Genomic DNA, 16,381 nt, shown 5'->3' with positions numbered 1-16,381 from the left:
TCCGAGAAACTCAGTTTCCTCCTCTGCAAAACGGGCTACATATGTCTATTGCAATGCACGATTGTAAAGATTAGACATCCTTGTGGCATGTAGCAAGCTTATAGGCTCTATCCGTGGTGTTGACATAGGTGGATGGAAAATCAGCCTTGCAATGTTCTTCCACATGTCATCAGATATTAGAAGGCTTACTTTAAAATTTTATTTTAAGTTCCTGGATACATGTGCAGAATATGCCGGTTTGTTACATAGGTAAACTTGTGCCTTGGTGATTTACTGCACCTATCAACCCATCACCTAGGTATTAGAAAGGGTTACTTTTAGTTATTGTGCTAGATGCAGGTATGCAAGCGTGAAGAAAACAACACAGTCCCTGCCCTTAGGATTTCTAAATAAGTTTCTGAAGAGTTTATTTGCAGGCTTTTTGGCTTTATTGACAATAAACAGGTGCAACGATAAATATTTAAATGACAAATTGTGAGGAGTCCTACGAAGGAAAAACAAACAGCCAAGTTCCTCTGAAAAGATAACAGGGGACTAGGGTTGGAGTAGGGAGGAGGTGGTTTTTTTTTTTTTTTTTAAGACCGAGTCTTTGTCGCCCAGGCTGGAGTGCAGTGGTGCGATCTCAGTTTACTGCAAGCTCTGCCTCCCGGCTTCAAGCGATTCTCCTGCCTCAGCCTCCCGAGTGGCTGGGATTACGGGCACCTGCCACCACACCCAGCTAATTTTTGTATTTTTAGTAGAGATGGGGTTTTGCCAAGTTGGCCAGTCTGTTCTCAAACTCCTCACCTCAGGTGATCCACCCTCCTCGGCCTCCCAGAGTGCTAGGATTACAGGTGTGAGCCACCGCGACTGGCCTCGGGAAGTGATTTTTATGTTGAAATCTGGAGAATGATGGGACATTGCTTTCTAGGCTAAGAGGAGAGCAGCAAGTGCTGTTAGGGGTTTGGTAGCTTTAAGGATTGGAAAAACCCAGAAGCTTGGTGAGAAGCCAAGCAGAGTTGCTGGAGAAGTGGGTGGGGGCAGATGGTGAGGCACCCTCAAGGCCTGGTATGGGTTTGATTTTCTGAATAAGAGGTTTCTGAAGGGTTTATTTAGTAAGATGTGTGCCGGAAAGAGTGAGATGTAATTGGATGTACATTTTTAAAGGCCCACTGCTGGGATTAATGAATTGGAAGTGACTAGAGTGGACACAGGGAGACCACTAATACAGTTGGCCAGGCAGGAAATGACAGTGGCTTGTGGTTTTGGCAGATGGAGAGATTTGGATGGATTTGAGATGTCTTTGGGAGATGGAAGCCTCTAGCCTTGTGATAGATTGGAGGTGGTCAGAATATGAGAGGATGGAATCATTCATGACTTCCTGCTGGTGGATGGAGGGGTGGGTCATTTATTGAGATGGGAAAAACTATGGAGATTTGGATTGATGATGAAAATGGAAAGCTCTTTGAGTGTGTTAAGTTTGAGATGGTTGTAAGACATCTCAACTGCTAACAGTTTATTAGTTCAGTGAATAATTACCTAAAAAGTTTCATTTTCTTCACGGAATCATTGATGTTATTTGTAGTCTACTTCCCTTTGCTTTACAGATAGGAGAATTAAGATGTGGAAAGATATATCTTGTACAAAGTCACATAATATATCTCATAAAATAGGTGAGTAGGTGGAATAAATGTGGGAAAGTATTGGATCCTTATGTTGCTTTGGAAATAGTTAATATTTCATACTTTGCCTTTTTATATAAAATGGCAAGTGCTAGCTCATTAGCTAGGAATTAGAATTTGGAAATAATAAAATATAACCAGAAAATTACAGAACTCTTGTTTATTGAAAGCTTATGTTGCTGCATTTTGTACTAATTTGGTATTAATTCCCAGTGAAAATCACTTTCCTTAAGAAAAAAAAAAAAAATATTGAAAGGTACTTTCCAAGAGAGAGTTGGGAAAAAGTGCTGAGGAAAACAGTCAAATCTTTAAGCAAAGCTCAACTTCTTTGTAGTTGTTTCAGCATTTCCTTAGTATCCTGTGGAATCTTGTGAGTCAGTGTCTGTAAAGAACCCAAACTTTGAAATTCATTGGACCTGGCATCAAACCCTTGCTTTTATCCCTTGTGAACGGTTTTGACCTTGGACAAATTACTGAAGGCTTTAGTTTGTTTCTTTTTGTGTTAACTGATGGTGAAGTTTGTTTTAGCTCTGTGCGTAGTGGATAAAATGGCAAATGTTACTTGTGTTGTTGCCCTTGTCAATTTTGGAGCTAGAAGAGAATTTATAATAATCTGCCCTGGACTCAGGCCTGTAAACCGGTACATTAGTTGCTATCTCCTTTCTATATATTAGGCAACTGGAGACCCAGAGACATTGTAGTATTATAGAATAATACAAGATTCTTGTTTCCGAGTGCAGTATTTCTTCTTTCATTGAAATAATTTAAAATAATGAAACTGTGTGGCCCTGGATCTATTTATTTGATGCCTCTGATAATCCATAAAGCTAAAAACAAAGAGGAGAGGCACAGTGGCTCACACCTGTAATCCCAGCATTTGGGGAGGCTGAGGTGGGAGGATTGCTTGAACTCAGGAGTTTGAGACTAGCCTGGGCAACACAGTGACACCCCCATCTCTAAAACAAATAAAACAATTTGCTGAGTGTGGTGGTGCTGCCTATGGTAACGGCTGCTTGGGAGGCTGAGGTGAGAGGATCACTTGAGCACAGAAGTTGAGGCTACAGTGAGCTATGATTGAGCCACTGCAGCCTAGCCTGGGCAACAGAGTGAGACCCTGTCTCTAAAAACAAAATAAGAAGAAAGAAAAGAATAAAGAGATAAAGAAAAAAATCAGAATATAGGACAATATTTACATACTAGGAAGTGAAGAAAATGAAGCTATTAATGCTCTAGATATAAATAATATATATTTTAATATTTTTGAAGTACCTTAAGCTAAATACAAAATGAGGTAGTTCATAAAAGAAATGGGGTTTGCTGCATTTGATTTTTAAGCTTCTCCTTTGGTTGCATGTTATGAAACTGGTCACTGTTTTTCTTAGACGAGGGTTCCTATCTCAAGTGCAAAAACTATTTTTTCCATTAGGACTATTTCTAATAAATAATAAATATTGTTTAATCAGAATATTTTTATTAAATTGTTATTCATTTTAATCTCCTCCTAAATATGTGTGACAATTTTAGTTGTTATAAAATAAAATGTAGGATTGAATGTATTAATATAATTATCTTTTTCAGTGTCTTCAAGTAGCTCTGGGTACTAAAAAATCTTATAATGAATACATTTTCTTGTTCTCTTTATAGAAATGGACCAATTTTGACAAGATATAGTACTGCAGTGTGCCTGATGGGATATAGTCAGTCATGGCGTCCGAACTTTGTAAGACGATCTCTGTGGCAAGGCTGGAAAAGCACAAGAATTTGTTCTTAAATTATAGGAATCTGCACCATTTTCCATTGGAGTTACTGAAAGATGAGGGACTGCAGTACTTGGAGAGACTCTATATGAAAAGGAACTCCCTGACAACCTTGGTACAGTATTATATTACACTACAAAAAATTATTTATACATGTGGTCCTGATCAAGATACATTTACATACCCTAAGGCATTCAGACCAAGACTTATATCCCCTGTTGTTATATATACGGTTAATATAAATGCACACACAGGGGTTTCTCATTGGCTATGAATTTGTTATCCAAGTTCGTGCAGTTATGAGGTTGCAAGGGAAGTTGTGAAGGAAAGCAAAATATTCACTCATGTATGACTTATCAAATTAGTAACCATTCAAAAACCTGTCTTCATTGAGCATGTGCTTCTGTCCTGACTTGTAATTTGTTTGTATGTTAAGCTTCTCAGGTGATTCTTGGATATTACAGCATTCACTAGACCAGTTAAAAAGTAAACAAGAGAAAGACCAACAGTGCTTTTGAGATACAGGTATTAAAGGGAGAATGATTTGAAAATTAAAGCATTAAGAGAGGCACTAGGGAAGCTTAATGTAACTTTTGAGTGTTTTGAAAACAAAACCTTTATGATTGGCCTGTGAAAATCAAATGACTTTGAATTGGGCTAGCATACAATTTTTTGGAAAAAATTTTGCCACAAAGGCAACATTTAATTTGCTCTTTTTATGTTCTAAGAATAATCACATAGTTTTTATTATAATCTGAATTGTATTACATATAAGATAAACTAAAAGTTTTTCAAAAGAATGTCCAAATCAAGCTTTTTATTCCCACTATTTATTGTAAAACTTGGACTCTGTATTAAATGGATTTACTTTGTATGGCCTTTTCTGGTTATCACTTAACCTTATTTGAATCTTGTACTTGAATTCTAGTTCTTACTCATTTTAGATGATTTATGAAATCTTACTACTTTGTGAATTCACCCATTCTTCATTCCCTTCGCTATATTGGACTTTGCTAAATATCTAGAAAGTGTATCTTATTGGCTTCATGTACATGGCATGTTTTCCTGGAAAAGTTTTATTTAATCTGTGTACAATGCCTATAGTGGGTAGAAAGCATTGTAAAATTAGTTTATCTTTGCTCTGTCTGGAAGTAAATAGATAAGTATGTTTTGTTCTTTTGTGATTAGCATATTGGCATATATGTTGAATGCCTACTTATATTTCTGAAATTAGATTTTTCAGTTTTTCCAACTTGGAAAATCTATATGCAGTTATAGGAATCCTTTTTTGCAAAGTCATCATCTCATGATATGAAACCATATTAGTATTTTTTTTAGCCCTTTAATGAGAAGTGGTATAAGAAATATTTTGACAAGGATTATAGCCTAGATTTTCCCATGTTTGCTCTTTATGTATAAAGAAAAATTTGTGAGTGGATTACTTATTAACTATCTACCATAGCCCAATGGGGTAGACTTTGTTCAGAGAATTGACCTTTGCTTATAAAAGTTAAATTTGTGGGCGGACTATGCGGCTGGAGGTGTGACTATCAGCCCAGGAGTGAGAGGATGGAGGCAGCTCTTGCAATCGAAAGGGACTTGAGACTCACCAGCCGCACGCCATGAAGGCCCTGTGGGTGCTGGGCCTCTGCCGTGTCCTGCTGACCTTCGGGTCGGTCAGAGCTGATGATGAAGTTCATGTGGATGGTACAGTAGAAGAGGATCTGGGTAAAAGTAGAGAAGGTTCAAGGACAGATGATGAAGTAGTACAGAGAGAGGAAGAAGCTATTCAGTTGAATGAATTAAATGCATCATAAATAAGAGTCCGAAAAGTTTGCCTTCCAAGCTGAAGTTAACAGAATGATGAAACTTATCATCAATTTGTTGTATGAAAATAAAGAGATTTTCCTGAGAGAACTGATTCTGAGGCTTTAGATAAGATAAGGCTAATATCACTGACTGATGAAAATGCTCTTTCTGGAAATGAGAAACTAACAGTCAAAATTAAGTGCGATAAGGTGAAGAATCTGCTGCGTGTCACAGACACTGGTGTAGGAATGACCAGAGAAGAGTTGGTTAAAAACTTTGGTACCATTGCCACATCTGGGACAAACAAGTTTTTAAACAAAATGACTGAAGCACAGGAAGATAGCCAGTCAACTTCCTGAATTGATTGGCCAGTTTGGCGTCGGTTTCTATTCCACCTTCCTTGTAGCAGATAAGGTTATTGTCACTTCAAAACACAACAGTGATACCCAGGACATCTGGGAGTCCAACTCCAGTGAATATTCTGTAATTGCTGACTCAAGAGGAGACACTCTAGGATGGGGAACAACAATTACCCTTGTCTTAAAAGAAAAAGCATTTGATTACCTTGAATTGGGTACAATTAAAAATCTCGTCAAAAATATTCACAGTTCGTAAACCTTCCTATTTATGTATGGAGCAGCAAGACTGAAACTGTTGAGGAGCCCATGAAGGAAGAAGCAGCAGCAAAAGAAGAGAAAGAAGAATCTTATGATGAAGCTGTAGTAGAGGAAGAAGAAGAAGAAGGAAGAAGAAGGAGAAGAAGGAAGAAGATGGAAGAAGAAGGAAGAAGAAGGAGAAGAGGAGGAGAAAAGAAACCAAAGACTAAAAATGTTGAAAAAACTGTCTGTGAATGGGAACTTATGAATGATATCAAACCAATATGGCAGAGACCATCCAAAGAAGTAGAAGATGAATACAAAGCTTTCTGCAAATCATTTTCAAAGGGAAGTGATGACACTGTGGCTTATATTCACTTTACTGCTGAAGGGGAAGTTACCTTCAAATCAATTTCATTTGTACCCACATTTGTTCCACATGGCCTATTTGACAAATATGGATCTAAAAAGAGCAATTACATTAAGCTCTATGTGCACTGCGTATTCATCACAGATGACTTCCTTGATATGATGCCTAAGTACGTTAATTTTGTCAAGGGTGTGGTGGACTCAGATGGTCTCCCTTTGAATGTTTCGTGCAAGACTGTTCGGCAACATAAACTGCTTAAGGTGATTAGGAAGAAACTTGTCCGTAAAACTCTGCACATGATCAAGATTGCTGATGAGAAATATAATGATACTTTTTGGAAAGAATTTGGTACCAACATTAAGCTTGGCGTGATTGAAGACCATTTGAATCGAACACGTCTTGCGAAACTTCTTAGGTTCCAGTTTTCTCATCATCCAACTGACATTGCTAGCCTACACCAGTATGTGGAAAGAATGAAGGAAAAACAAGACAAAATCTACCTCATGGCTGATCCAGCAGAAAAGAGGCTGAATCTTCTCCATTTGTTTAGCGACTTCTGAAAAAGGGCTATGAAGTTATTTACCTCACAGAACCTGTAGATGAATACTGCATTCAGGCCCTTCCCGAATTTGATGGGAAGAGGTTCCAGAATGTTGCCAAGGAACGAGTGAAGTTTGATGAAAGTGAGAAAACTAAGGAGAGTCATGAAGCAGTTGAGAAAGAATTTGAGCCTCTGCTCAATTGGATGAAAGATAAAGCCCTTAAGGACAAGATTGAAAAGGCTGTGGTATCTCAGTGCCTGACAGAATCTCCATGTGCTTTGGTGGCCAGCCAGTATGGGTGGTCTGGCAACATGGAGAGAATCATGAAAGCACAAGCATACCAAACGGGCAAGGACATCTCTACAAATTACCATGCAAGTCAGAAGAAAACATTTGAAATTAATCCCAGACATCTGCTGATCAGAGACCTGCTTCAACGAATTAAGGAAGATGAAGATGATAAAACAGTTTTGGATCTTGCTGTGGTTTTGTTTGAAACAGTAATGTTCCAGTCAGGATATCTTTTACCAGACACTAAAGCATATGGACATAGAATAGAAAGAATGCCTCGCCTCAGTTTGAACATTGATCCTGATGCAAAGATGGAAGAACCCAAAGAAGAACCTGAGGAGACAACAGAAGACGCAGAGCAAGACGAAGACAAAGAAATGGATGTGGGAACAGATGAAGAAGAACAAGAAACAGCAAAGGAATCTACAGCTGAAAAAGATGAATTGTAAATTATACTCTCACTGTTTGGATCCTGTGTGGAGAGGGAATGTGAAATTTAAGTCATTTCTTTTGGGAGAGACTTGTTTTAGATGCACCCCACCAGTCCCCTTCTCCCTGCACTGTTAAATGTGGGATTATGGGTTACAGGAAGAAGTGGGTTTTTTAGTTGAATTTTTTTAACATACCTTATTTGTACTATTTAACTGACTATTCTTGATGTAAAATCTTGTCATGTGTATAAAAATAAAAAAGATTCCCCCCCCCCGCCAAAAATTAAACTTTTGGTCTTGTCATAGTTTCTCAGCTTCAGTTTTTTATTTATGAAAATAAGAATCTACTGTCCAGTAAATTGATGTTTATAATAGCTTATGGTAATACATTTTATTTGTCTGCAACCTTTTTAATCATCAAAGATTAAATAGTTGTGTATGTTTATAATGATGTATATATTTTACTTTAATTGTTTTCTCTTAGCTGGAATATTTGATTTATGTATATCAAAGAACTTTGTAAACTATAAAGTGCTGTACAGATATGAGGAGATGGTGGGAATAGTAGCAGTCATCCCAAAGCCTGCGCATTGCCTGATTGTATCAGATACATGACAGCTTACAGCGCAGTTTTTGAAAACAGGTAAAACATTACTTTTCCTAGAGTGCTCAAAACTAGTAGTGATTCTTAGGGCTTTTGGAATATTTGCTGATGTTAAAATACAGTTCCTAAAAGAGAGTAATATGTGCAGTTTTATTTACAACTGCAATACTGTCCAAAACTGGGGAAAACATTATTGAAAATGTATAGTATCTCGAATATATTATTGCTTAATCGGCCTTTTACTTACGGATTTTAAACAAGCTTGGGAATCTGTCAGTCACTTCCATGTTCATGTTGTTTTAGTGTTTCTTAACATTGTTTTTTTTGTTTCCTGTTAACATTTTTGCATGTGTGTTAAACGCCTTCTCTCAGCATTTTCCTCCTTTCCTCTCCCACCCCTCAGCATATTAGGCCTCTTGCTGAGAAGAGAAGTTGTCGCTAATACACAGCCTCTACACTTCTCCCTTTTGCCCCTCAGTTGCTCAGAGCCATGTAGTGGCTTGTATTTGTAGGATGATTGCATGGCAAAAGTCCAGAACTTGGCGAGTGCTCATATTTAGAACTAAAGCACAAGAAAAAGCCTTTTTGCACATTTAAAAGAATAAACTTTGCAATTACAAAACTGGTATATGCCCTTATGTCAAACAACATAGAGGAGTATCTGGAAAGCAATCCTTTCTTTTTCCAGTTTGTGAAGCAACCAACATTAATAGTTGGATTGTATCCTTCTGCTTTGGTTCATTCATGCTGCCATAACAAAACACCATAAAATCAGTGGCTTATAAACAAATTTATTTCTTACTGCTCTGGAGGTGGGGAAGTACAAGATCAGGGTGCTAGCAGATTCGGTGTCTGGTGAGGTCTCTCTTACTGGATTGTAGATGGTGCCTTCTTGCTGTGTTCTCACATGGTGGAAGGGGTCAAGGGTCTCTCCCCGACCTCTTTTAAAGGACACTAATTCCATTCATAAGGGCTCTGCTGTCATAATCTAATTGCCTCTCAAAGGTCCCACCTCTTTTTTTTATTTTTATTTTTATTTTTTATTTTTTTGAGATGGAGTTTCACTCTTGTTGCCCAGGCTGGAGTGCAACAGCTCTATCTCGGCTCACGGCAACCTCTGCCTCCCGGATTTAAGTGATTCTCCTGCCTCAGCCTCCCGAGTAGCTTGGATTACAGGCATGCACCACCACGCCCAGCTAATTTTGTAATTTTAGTAGAGATGGGGTTTCTCCATGTTGGTCAGGCTAGTCTTGAACTCCCGACCTCAGGTGATCCACCCACCTCGGCCTCCCAAAGTACTAGGATTGCAGGCATGTGCCACCATGCCCAGCTGGTCCCACCTTCTAACACCATCATCATCTTGGGGTTTAGAATTTTAATGTATGAATTTGGGGAAACACAAACATTCAGACTATACCACCTTCCACCTCCTTGCTTGTGTTTATGTAATTATATATATATTCTGTTTGTATTTTTCCTTTTTTAATAACAAAAATAAAATCATACATATTTCTCTGGAAGTCTCTTTTTTCATTTCATGATATTCTCATTCCACTAACCTCTAGGCCAGTAGATATATGTATATTCTTGTATGTACATGTATGTTTATATTTAGGATAGCCTAAAAAGTAGGATTGTTGGACTAAAGGGTAGACACGTTTTATGTTTCAAAAGACTTTTGGCCAGTCATGGTGGCTCATGCCTGTAATCCTAGCACTTTGGGAGGCCAAGGCGGGCAGATCACTTGAAGCTAGGAGTTTGAGACCAGGCTGGCCAACATGGTGAAACCCCGTCTCTACCAAAAATATAAAAATTAGCTAGGCATGGTGGCACATGTCTGTAGTCCCAGCTACTTGGGAGGCTGAGGCAGGAGAATCACTTGAACCTGCAAGGTTGAGTTTGCAGTAAGCTGAGATTATGCCACTGCACTCCAGCCTGGGCAACAGAGTGAGACTCAGTCTCAAAAAAAACTTTTTTAAAGCAATATTTGATTATCATTTATTAGTATAACTGAGAAACCTTAAAACTTTTTGTTTTGTTTTGAGACAGGGTCTTGCTCTGTTGCCCAGGCTGGAGTATAGTATATACTCCTGGCTCACTGCAGCCCTGACCTCCTGAGCTCAAGTGAGCTTCCTGCCTCAGCTTCCTGAGTAGCTGGGACTACAAGCACACACCACCACACCATACACAGCTAAGTTTTACAACTTTTTATAGAGATGGGGTCTTGCTGTGTTGCCCAGGCTGATCTTGAACTCCTGGGCTCAAGTGATCCTCCTGCCTTAGCCTCCCAAAGTGCTGAGATTACAGTGAGCCACTGTGCCTGGCCAGAACTTTCTTTTTAAACATAAGCTGGTTTATATTGAAATGTAGTTATATAGTTGATAGGTGAACAAGAAGTAGTTGTGGGGGCCGGGTGCAGTGGCTCATGCCTGTAATCCTAGCACTTTGGGATGCTGAGGCAGGCGGATCACTTGAGCTCAGGAGTTCAAGACCAACCTGGGCAACATCACAAAATCCTCTCTCTATAAAAAATACCAAAAAAAAAAAAAAATAGCTGGTTGTGGTGGTGAGTGCCTGTAGTCCCAGCTACTTGGGGGGTCTGAGATGGGAGGATCGCTTGAACCCAGGAAGTTGAAGCTGCCATGAGCCAACATCACGCCCCTCCACTTCAGCCTGGGTGACAAAGTGAGACCCTGTCTCAAAAAAAAAAGTAGTTAAGAAACATGATTTTTCTTCCTATCTTCCTATGATTTACCTTAGAAAATGTTTTAAATACTTTTTCCATAATTATTTTAAATGCAATTCAGGAATTAAGTCAGATCTTTATGATCATTTTAAGATAAATAAGATATTAGGAGTAATATAGGGTCTGGGTTTGTCACATGATAGGTATTCATGTAGTGGTAGAATTAAACAAATGAATGTAAAGTAGAATTGCATAAAGACCATATTATAAGAGTTCCAGACTGAGAGCTTTCAAAAGCAGGAACTGTGTCTTGCATTCTGTACCTTCAGTGCCTGGCTTACTGCTTAACATGTGTAGTACACATAATTTCATTCTATGTAGCAGCATTGTAGAATATTTTAAAAATAAGATCCTATTTGTATGACACTGAAGACTGACTTTGACAGGCACTTAGGAGGAAGAGCATCATTCAATTAGTGTGTATTTCTTGAGTACTTACTGTGTACCCATCATTCTTCAAGACATTGACGATAGGTATATCATGGAATAGCTGCTGCTTCTCATGGAATTTTCATTTGTTGGCATTTCAAGTTTAAGGGAAGAAGATGAACTAAGACTCAGTGGCGCCATGTTCGAGGGACAAGTCTACATACCTGTTTCGCTTGCCTTGAGCAGTGGTTTTATAGGTTCTATTGGAAGTAAAAGCTCAGGGCCACAAAGAAAACGAGCACTCAGAGAATTTCTCAGCAAGGCCAATTTTCTTCTGTGGAAGAGTGTGGCTCATAGGCCTAGCCACCATGAGAACACACAGAACAAAGGAGAACAACGCAGATTCTGTCCTGTGTCTTTCTCCCATTGGCTGGGGTTGGACCACACAATCTAAACTAGTCCCGATTGGCTAAACATTTAAACTTTCTTAGACAAGGTAGGCACATGATAGAGGAGAGAGGGAGGGGAGGAAGGGGTCACCTACAGGTGACTAGAAAGCTAACCTATTTCCACATAAGGAAACAGGGCTGTGGCATGTCTAGGCATATTTAGACAGGTTAAAGCTCAGCAAAAGGGGGGAGTGGGGGCTGGAACTTGGAATAAATAACAGGGGAACTGGACAAACTGTTTGAAGAGGAACCTAGCTGTATCTAACAGTTCCACAGAACCTCAGGTTTACTGAGCAATGCTGAGGTGGGGACTGAGCAATAGTCTATCTCCACTTAAGCGGAAGCAGCTCTTCTTTTGTTTGAGTATTGATGTTCTCTATGGAAACCCCCACATAGATGGGATATGCAGAGAGGACCTCTAGTAAACAGATGGGTAGATAGGTCTTGAAGTTTGGCTGTGATATGGGATGGGCATAGTGGGGGAGAATTTGACAACAAAGGAGATTTTTCTTCTCTTCTTCCCTTTTCTTTTCCCTTTCCTTTCCCCCCCTCTTCTGTTTTCTAAGAGGACAGAGTAAATGCTGATAGGAAGTTCCCATTAGACAGGAGTTGAACCTCTGGAAAAAGGGAATAATTAAAAGTCCAAGTTTCCTAAGAATGGGCTCCAGAGTACACATGGAAGGATTGACCTTGGGAATATATCCTTTCCTCCTTTGTAAAAGTAAAGAAAGGGAGGACAGGTGGAAAGACAGATGGACACTGAGGGAGAGAGAGGCAGTTGAGAGAGTTTTTGTCTGATGCTTTTACCAGGTCAGACCATCTGCTTGGGAATGAACATTTGGGGAGAGGGCAGGTTGGAAGACTCACATGGCAGTTTGGCTAGAGAAAGATAGAATTGTTGGGTGTTACTTACAAGCAGTTGGTGATTAAGCTTATGGTGGAATCTTCTGCTTGTTTAGGGAACTTTCTCTTGCTGTACTCAGCTGTCTGAGGTATGGAGAAGGAAGACTGTGACATTCATACAGATTTAGGTTTTTGCCAGGTGGGTGCAGTACAAGTACGGAGAGACTAAGGAGGTTTAGGATTTGGCCAAGAGAGTGATATAACATGAAATCTGAGCTGGATTGGAGGCAAATAAAGGAAGAGTGAATACGGAGAATGGAGGTGGGCCAAAGTACCCATTGATGTTGAAGAACTGCTGTATTGGGTAAGCCATCTGGGATATGGGACATTTTGGTGGCAGAAAAAGACTGTGGTCATGGAGAAGTTTCTGATGATGACATGGTCTGAGTGTGCAAGGTGGAGGGGGCTGAGGTAGGGCCTTACAACCTTCCCTGCATTGGTACCTGTGGTCTTTGTAAGAAGTAGAAGGAATATAGCTTGGAAGCAACAATCACCAGTCCTTTCTAAAATTCTGAAGTTCCTCAAGGGAGGAAATTAGTAGTGGGAGCATTTCAGGGCTGCAGTCCCAGGAAGTGGCTGTTTCATGGTTTGGTAGCACAACTCAGGACTGAGAGGTAAGAGATCGAAGTCCTATGGCTTAACCTCTTTGGACCTCAGTTCCTTTATTTACAATAAAAAGGGCCACAAGAGACTTTGAGGAAAGTATAAAATCTCAACCTGGAAGCAAAATCACTTAATGAATCTGTCAACTTCTTTTCTTAATGGGAACAGTTGGCCTTCCTGAGGAAATGAAAGAGTAACTTGCCCAAATACTGATAGAGCTCTTACTACTTGCTTATTTTATAAATATGAATGGACAAGAAAGAGGTATCTTTTTTTTTTTTTTTTTTTTTTGAGACGGAGTCTCACTCTCGCCCAGGCTGGAATGCAGTGGCGCGATCTCGGCTCACTATAAGCTCCGCCTCCCAGGTTCATGCCATTCTCCTGCCTCAGCCTCCTGAGTAGCTGGGACTACAGGCGCCTGCCACCACGCCCGGCTAAGTTTTTTTTGTGTTTTTAGTACAGACGGGGTTTCACCATGTTAGCCAGGATGGTCTTGATCTCCTGACCTTGTGATCCGTCCGCCTCGGCCTCCCAAAATGCTGGGATTACAGGCATGAGCCGCCGCGCCCAGCCAGAGCTATCCAAATTTTAATGAAAGAGAGAGTTTGGCTTATAGCTAAGCAACAGGAGTAGATGGATCCTGATTAAGCAGTTAATTTATGCAACAAGAGATAATTTAACTTAAAAATTATATTCCGCCAAGTGAAGGAAAGAGAGGTCTGTCAATCGTATTCCTGAATTGGGCTGGGAAATGAGGCACAGATGTTTTTTCTTTCCTATTAGCCCAGGAGAAAGACATTCCTGACTTTCTGCTTCAAATATGAACAGGCAAATGAAAAAAGAATACAGATAGCAAAAACACATAAAAAGATGCACAACTTGGCCGGGCGCGGTGACTCAAGCACTTTGGGAGGTCGAGACGGGCGGATCACGAGGTCAGGAGATGTGACCATCCTAGCTGGTGAAACCCGTCTCACTAAAACTCCTAAAAACAGCTGAGGCGTGGTGGCCTCCCAGCCAGGGCGGCAGGACAGAGAATAGAAGTGAAACCAGGACTGCAGTGAGCTGCGAGATGACCACTGCATCCCAGCCTGGAGCAAGCCGAGACTGTCTCAAAAAAAAAAAAAAAAAAAGGTGCTCAGCTTAAGAGTGATAAAACACTAATCATTTTTACCTATCAGATTGGCAAAGATTAACACCTAATAGGCATTAGAGGATACAATGCTGAGATGGGAGGAGAATCCATGCAATAAGGGCCAAGGAGTTTGAAACCAGCCTGGGCAACACAGTGAGACCTTGTCTCAAAAAAAAGAAAAAAAAAAAAAAAGATTAACACCTAGTGTTAAGGATAATTAATACCCAGTGTTGGGTACAGTTGGGAGAAGATACTGTCACATACTCTTAATGGAAATTAATGTTTTTGTTGGGTGGTTGGGCCATATCTAGCAAAACTGTACATGAATATGTGTTTGAATCGGCATTTTCACTTGTAAGAATCTACCCAATAGAAAAGTCTGGTGAACAAGAATGTTCATCACAGGATTGAATATGATGAAAAATTGTTAAAACCTCAATATTCATCAATATTGGATTAGTTAAAATCTGATAGCAGCTAGCACTGTTTGAGTCTGTACCAAGTGCTCAGTTTTAAGCAAATGGCATGTGTTATTTAATCCTCGGGACAATTCTATGATGTAGGCACTATTATCTTTATTTTATAGACAAGTAAACTAAGGCATAGAAAGTACATCAAACTGATAGTGATTACAGTTGTAGATGGGTGGAGAGTGTGAGGGTAGGGGTGGAGTCTGAAAGAAACAGAGCCTTACTTAAGTGTTTATAGGAAAAGGGAAAGCCCTACTAGTAAGTTTGGTTTATATTAGTTTCAGTAAATATTTATTTTTATAGTTCAGAGTCAGTTAAAATAAGATGGTTAGAATACAGTACCACTAAGGTTTTATCAAGCTTTCTAATCAGTGAGTCTAAATATTTTGATTTACAGTGATGCGTATGTTTATGCCATATTGACATAGATGACTCTCTTAGCCGGTGGCTAGATGAGAGTGAGAGAGGTTGATGGCTAGGAAAGTCACACAACTATATCTGCCATCCCCCCACTTGAATTTGGTAATAGTAGGATCTGGATCAAATAAGGATCAGAACACCGTAAGGGAAAAAACAGTAAGCTAAGGAGATGGGCTAAAAAAGCATCATACAGCCAAGTGCGGTAGCAGAAACAGGGAGCGGGAATTAAGTTTTGTTGTTGGTTTGGTTCATTTTGAATTCCAGAGCAAGGACTTCCTGTTTTTCTCCGGTCTGTTGGATCCTTGCAGCTTGAACTGCTGCTAGGATGCAGGACCTCCATAATCGCCATGATTGCACTGTTCTTGAGCTGGCTCTGTATAAAAGCATCTCTGTTTCTTAAATTGACTATGTGGAAATATGTGAGTATATTAAATAGTAAAGCATTCTGATGGTCTGTTAGTGTTTTAGTGTTTGTATGTAATATGTGGTACTGTTCTGGAAGACAGCCATTACATTTATCCTGTCTTCATAATACACATGTGCCTGAAAATTAAGTTTTGTTACAACAACTTATTTTCCTATTGAATTTTCAGATTTAGAAGCTTTTCTGTCATTGTTACCACTTCCTTGTCAGTAATGTGGAACAGTGACTCCTTGTCAAATAATTAAGAAACTCAAGCCTCTCATATGTCATAAAGACTTTCATTTTTCAGGAAAATGAATGTCTGTTCCATAACTCTATTTATGGAGTCATAGGATTTTAAAGCTATAAGCTTTATTGATAATGTGGATATTTTTTCTTTCTGAAGAAAGTAGGAAAAGGATAATGGTTGGTTCTAAAGTCACTTTTATGGCTTTTCAGTGCAAAAATAAGGTCTCCTAATTTGTGGTCCAGTTAGTTTTGCTTCATTTTAATTCTGTAGATATTTATTGATAACCTCTTCCTAGTCTAGCACCACCATGCCGTTAAAATTTAACCACGTTTATCCACTGTGTAGAAATGAAGTGCTGCATGTTAAGTGAATTTTCCCAGTTAATTTTTGTAAAGCCTGTGTCTGAGTTTTCCTGTGAATAAAAGTCTAGCTTGCTAGAAATATTTTTAAAACATGTATCATTCTTTGCTTTTTAAATAAAATATAGGGAACCTGACTTAGCATGTACCCTGTAATTTGTAGTTTCTGCCTAGGGAGTTAGGAGGGGGACAGTTTAGAAAGAGGTGGTAGGA

The 16,381-nt window shown here is 39.3% G+C and overlaps 1 protein-coding gene and 1 pseudogene across 8 annotated transcripts in view; both read left to right on the top strand.

Annotated features, from left to right (window-relative positions):
* The window catches only part of LRRC28 (leucine rich repeat containing 28), a 125,172-nt gene that overhangs the window by 1,212 nt on the left and 107,579 nt on the right, over window positions 1-16,381 (top strand). For 6 of the 7 annotated variants that reach the window (XR_001904641.3, XM_017960951.2, XM_017960949.2 and 3 more), the window contains exon 2: window positions 3,306-3,533. Coding sequence is in view for 6 of the 7 variants with exons in the window: in XM_017960951.2 (XP_017816440.1) it covers window positions 3,366-3,533 (168 nt within the window). In the remaining variant the exon portion in view is untranslated. Of the gene's footprint in view, window positions 1-3,305; window positions 3,534-14,412; window positions 15,576-16,381 lie in introns of those variants that run through there. The other variant, XM_031668306.1, reaches the window with a different exon arrangement.
* LOC101001083 lies at window positions 3,540-7,724 on the top strand (annotated as a pseudogene). Its single transcript, XR_649486.4, has one exon. The product of XR_649486.4 is annotated as an endoplasmin-like (transcript).

This window comes from Papio anubis, chromosome 7 (assembly GCF_008728515.1).
Source record: "Papio anubis isolate 15944 chromosome 7, Panubis1.0, whole genome shotgun sequence".
NCBI lineage: Eukaryota > Metazoa > Chordata > Mammalia > Primates > Cercopithecidae > Papio > Papio anubis.
Note: the sequence above shows the minus strand (reverse complement) of the source record. Positions and strands in the feature narration are given on the sequence as shown.